Here is a 5,060-nt window from a genome sequence, read left to right on the forward strand (position 1 = left end):
TTTTTTTTTTTTAAGAGAAAAATTTCAGTGAAACATTACAAGTGCTACTGAAAGCACTTCGGCCTCTAGACCTGGTAAGCTCAACTCCATCTGGAACTGTCTACTTATTTCATGAAAATCTCAATAGAACGAACATATAACAACAATGCAGTCTAAGCTGTTAGTGGCTACTCTCAACAACAGAGTTTGAAGTGGTGATCAAGCAAAATGATTTGGAAGAGCACAAACAATAAGTCCTAAAATTGCCTTTCAGTGTAGTTTACCAACCTTTTAGAATCTTAGATCCAAATTAGGAGTCTGTGAAGCCTTCTGCCATATAATTCAGTCCAAGTCCAAATAGCTACACAAACTGAAGCAGGTGTACAGAAGGTGCACTCCATGCTCGACAATACAAAGAAAACTCAGAATAGGCTCCAGTTCCAGTGTGGGGGGAAAAAAAAAGTTTAAATGTACTAAACCAAGCACACCTGGGCACAGAGGCTATGAAGTGGTGGAGCACTCTTACAGAGTGACAGTATTTTCTCCCTTTGTTGAACTGTGACTAAGCTCTTCTCTCCTTACACAAAGCAGAGTGAGAATCAGTTGTCGAAGAACCACTGCCGAAGAAGTTTGAGTTGGCTTACAGGACAAGTTTCATGTGATTTGTCAGCTTCCTCTGTCAACAGGAAGGAAGTCCTGAGCACCCGTAATGCTTTGAAAATAATCAACCTGTGGTAGAGATCACATTGCTGGTGGAAGCATTAGCCATTTACACACAGGTGGTCCTTGCCAGAGATGTTTATCGGATTACCTCTGATAACACCCAGTTTAGAGCGGCCATCAGGAAGAAACCACTTTTGCACAGGAAAATTCATGTGGTGCCCAATGCAGCACTTGTCTCAGAAAAAAAACAAAAACAAAAAACTGGAGGAAGTTGTAATGATTCAGGCTTAGAATCTTGAGTATTAAACTTCAGTTTCACTTGAGAACTGAGGGAAAGATGTTTCTCCTCCTCCCAGATTTGCTACAAATACAAACATACATAAAGTATCAGCAACAAGCGTGCTAGATATAAAACTGATGGAATGCTAGCTGGTCCATAAAGGGCTGCACCAAGTTATCTGTCGCAAAGTAAAAACTAGCCCAAAAGTAATGGAGATTGGAAGAGCTGGTAAGGCCTTCTTAAAGATGGCAAGAAGCAGAAGTGTAAGGCACAGACCCTGAGGAGAAGAAAAAAAAAGATAGGGAGAGATTAGGGAACTCTGACACACAAAATCTCACAGAAATACAACCAAATTTCATAATTTCCTAAACTAAAAGGTCTGATGTACAATCAATGCAAATCACAGCTAAACTCCTCATTAGTTTGCAGTCATCAAATAAATTCCAACTGAAAAAAAACAACCAAAAACCAGTTATGACTTTGTCCCTGATGAGAATAAGAAACTACCACTATCATCTTGCTACATCATACTTACAATTAATATGGCTACAAAACATGCTAAAGTTGTATTCCAATCCCCGCTTGCCGTTGCAGAGGCTTTGCCAACCAGGACACTGTAGAAAATGAAGTCTCCTAGACCTAGCTTTACTCCTCCTGCAAAAGTGAATATATAAGTGAATATATGGCAGAATTAAGCACCTAACAGTCTATTAATATCAAGTATCTGTAATTGTCAAGGAATAAGACAGTTACATTAAGTATCAATAAGATTTACTAAGAAGAGCTTTTTCTTTCCTTTTTTTTTTTTTTTCAAAAACAGTACTACTTGAATCAAGTAATAAAGAAAAACTCCAGTGAAACAAGGTGGCTGAGGAACACCATACTACTTAGCCAATTCATCTTGTAATGATATTTTTTCTGTATTCCTAGCCTGCTGTAAATACAATCGCAGTATATACAAACTCAGATTATCTTATTATAGTTTGTGGGATTCTTTTTCCCACTTTTGGTTGTTGTGTCATGGCTCTTCAGCAGAACATGTTGGCATAATTAAATAAAATAAAACTGGTCATGAGAGTAGGAAAGCAACTGAGTAACTTGCAGATTATGTTTTACTTGCCAGTTAGAAATCTATGTACAGCACAATATTCTGCTGTCTTGTCAGTTTTTCTACAGAATTCTTAGTAAGGTAGTTCTACAAAGCACTTGTGTATAATTGCAGAGCATATCAAAGTCAAAAACTGGACAAATTTAGTCCAAGATGATTTAAAATTTAAAAATAAAACACATTAATTGCCACCATAGCAACAACTCTGGAAGCACAATATTCAATTACATCTGTAAATAAAAGAATGATAATTTCCTGAGCGTCACTTCAATTTCTGAGCTTTTTGTCCAAGTTATTAAGCCAGTGAGACCAAACACATTAGTTCACCAGCTTTTTTGCTTGGCCTATGAGTTGCTTTGTCACCTGATTACAGTCCAGCACTAAACTTACTCCTCAGAATTCTGTAAAGAAATCAGAGCACCAAAACAGGTTTATGCCTGGTTGATCATTTAGTGGAGTGGGGGAACGGGGGGGGGGAAGGGAAGTTACTTTCAGCAGGCACTGAAAGTCACAGCAAACACTACCTACAACAGTGCATTCACAAAAAAAGCTGTTAGGAATTAAAACATCCTGTAACTGCTGAGACAAAACTTGGGCGCTTGCTTTCAGCATGACAGAACAGTAAAAAGGAAATGGTAGAAAAGGTTCTTCCACACAAGCAAATTCTCCAAATTTCTATTATGCTAATGCTGAGTAATATGTCTGACTGGATTACTGCATGTTATTATTATTCCCTGTAGAAATACAGGAAGAAGAAAATTAACAATGTCCAGACAAGAATTTTAGTTATTCAGGTAATTAACTAAAACAACACAACTCCTAAGATTTTGGAACTGGAGTTTGGAAGTTTTAGAATAAAGTACTGAAGTGTTCTTAAAGAGAAGCCTGTATTTTTAAACAAAAGAGCACCTGGGAATCACAGAAAGCAGGTGCAGCTGCTAAATACGGCACGACCACCTGAGAAGAGCCATTCATTAGGCACATGGGCTCTTATTTATTCAGATATCTGCAATTATACTACTACCTTAAATTCCAACTTAAAATTATGAGTCTGTTAAAACAGGCATTTGAGTTCTCCAAAGATACTGCACTTCATCAGAGTGGTGGAGGAAATGATCAAACCCATTGCAATCTGAATTCATTCCAGTCCCTAGTTAGGTTTTTAAACACTGCTTTGTCCAGAGTAGATTATAGTTATTTAATCTTAAAGTTTAAAAAAAGTTAAGGACAGTATTTACGGGGCCTAAAATCCAAAAGAGGTGAAACATGGCAGAACACTACATGAAAGAGACAAAAGCTAATGCAGTGAAGTGTGTAATGGTCTAAAAGCAACTTCATAGATTATGCTGTTGAAGTTTTAAATCTGTATATCATATGGAAGAGCAGAGAATGGCCAATATACCTCATTTCTGCAGCAAAAACATGTTATTTCTACAAAGCACGACAATACTGATTACAAGCAAGAAGAGCGCTTCAGCCTGCTATTAGCTCACAGCATACCATATCCGTGCAGTCATAATGACTAAAATTAACTAGCTTCAGACTAAGTCTTTCAGAGACAATATTCCATACTCACGTTCTTCAGGGTCTTCACTGGTTTGAGAGTTACTAGGTAGAGCTTGAACAGCAGCTCGTGATTCAGGTGTTGATTCAATGGGTCCTATTCTATTGTCTCTTTGTTGCTGCCACTCCTGACTAAAGCCACCATCATCTGCTTCAGCATCTCCATTCTGAGACTGGTTTGCTGGAGCTCAAAGGAAGAAAGGCATTTAAAATCTTTTTTTTTGTTTGTTTTTAAATGCGTCTTATAACTCATAATGCTTTCTCCACATAAAACATCACAGAAGAGTGATGGGAAAAAAGAGATAGTCCACAAGATTTAACAACATCTAATATTTGCACATACCATTACAAGAGACTCTCATGATTTTAATACTTTAAACACTCTGGAGTCAACATGCACTCTGCAGTCACTGCATCTACAAGTTGCATCCAAGTTCTAGTATTAAAGAGTACTCTGATATAACAGACTGGAAGTCCTATGGTGACATAATTCAACCGTCATAATATAAAGAATTAACTCCTATCTAATACTAGCTCCTCTAGTCAGTAAAGAATTGACAGTTTAATTTTCCAGTAAAACAGAAAACACAACTGAAAATTACATACTATATATCAAACTCAGAAAATCTTCTCTGAGATACTTAAGTAAACAAGTTCTGTTTTTAAACACTAGTTGCATGGCATTTTCTCATGGCACTTTTTCATATCAATATAAACATGAGTTAGCATATACTAGATTAACCAATCTGACAACCAAGTGAGCTCAGTAAATAGTTGTCAACTGAGAGTCATATCATCACCAATATCCTGCGTTCCAGAATAATGAGTGCAAGAGCATTCATTTCAGAATAAGCGAGGAATTATTTCAGTCTTAATTATTCATCATTCCTCATAAGGCTTCTGCTTTTCCACTCTTCTAGAATGGTCAAAATACTTAAAAATCTAAAAGTCATGTATCCATAAACACATATAAAATGACAATTATAAAGGCTTGTCAAAGAAAAACTCACCTTGCTTATCGTAAGTGGAGTTTTTAGCAGCTTTCCGTTGCCCTTCTGGATCTTCCTCAGCCATGTTCACCAGCCACACCATTGTTGCTATTAAAAACAAACAGTACAGCTAATGCTATCTCGTAATATATGCAATTCTGAGCTGGTGTTGGCATCAACCCATTATTTTTTCTATTATTTTGGCATAACTGTCTTTTTCATGAGGCAGTTTTACTCTCATTAAATCACAGTAATATTTGGAACACAGCCAGTACCAGCTACAATATTTGTTTACAGAATTTGACAAACACAAGTTCTATTCTTACTAAACGTCGAAAATAATAGCAGCATTACTTTATATATATATACGTATATATATGTGTGTGTGTATATATATGTATGTATGTATATGTATGTATGTATGTATGTATGTATGTATGTGTGTGTGTGTATATATATATATATAATATATATGAGG

The 5,060-nt window shown here is 36.4% G+C and overlaps 1 protein-coding gene across 1 annotated transcript in view; it reads right to left on the reverse strand.

The window, feature by feature from the left end:
* Positions 1-237: 237 nt before the first annotated feature.
* Positions 238-5,060, reverse strand: part of PSEN1 (presenilin 1) — a 19,630-nt gene continuing 14,807 nt past the window's right edge. Inside the window, exons 8-10 of the mRNA XM_010711487.3 lie at positions 3,607-3,780; positions 1,458-1,576; positions 238-1,199 (exon numbers count right to left, since the gene is read on the reverse strand). Of these exons, the coding sequence (XP_010709789.1) occupies positions 1,068-1,199; positions 1,458-1,576; positions 3,607-3,780 (425 nt within the window). The 3' untranslated portion in view covers positions 238-1,067. The remainder of the gene's footprint in view (positions 1,200-1,457; positions 1,577-3,606; positions 3,781-5,060) is intronic.

The sequence above is a fragment of the Meleagris gallopavo genome, chromosome 5 (genome assembly GCF_000146605.3).
Source record: "Meleagris gallopavo isolate NT-WF06-2002-E0010 breed Aviagen turkey brand Nicholas breeding stock chromosome 5, Turkey_5.1, whole genome shotgun sequence".
Taxonomy (NCBI): domain Eukaryota; kingdom Metazoa; phylum Chordata; class Aves; order Galliformes; family Phasianidae; genus Meleagris; species Meleagris gallopavo.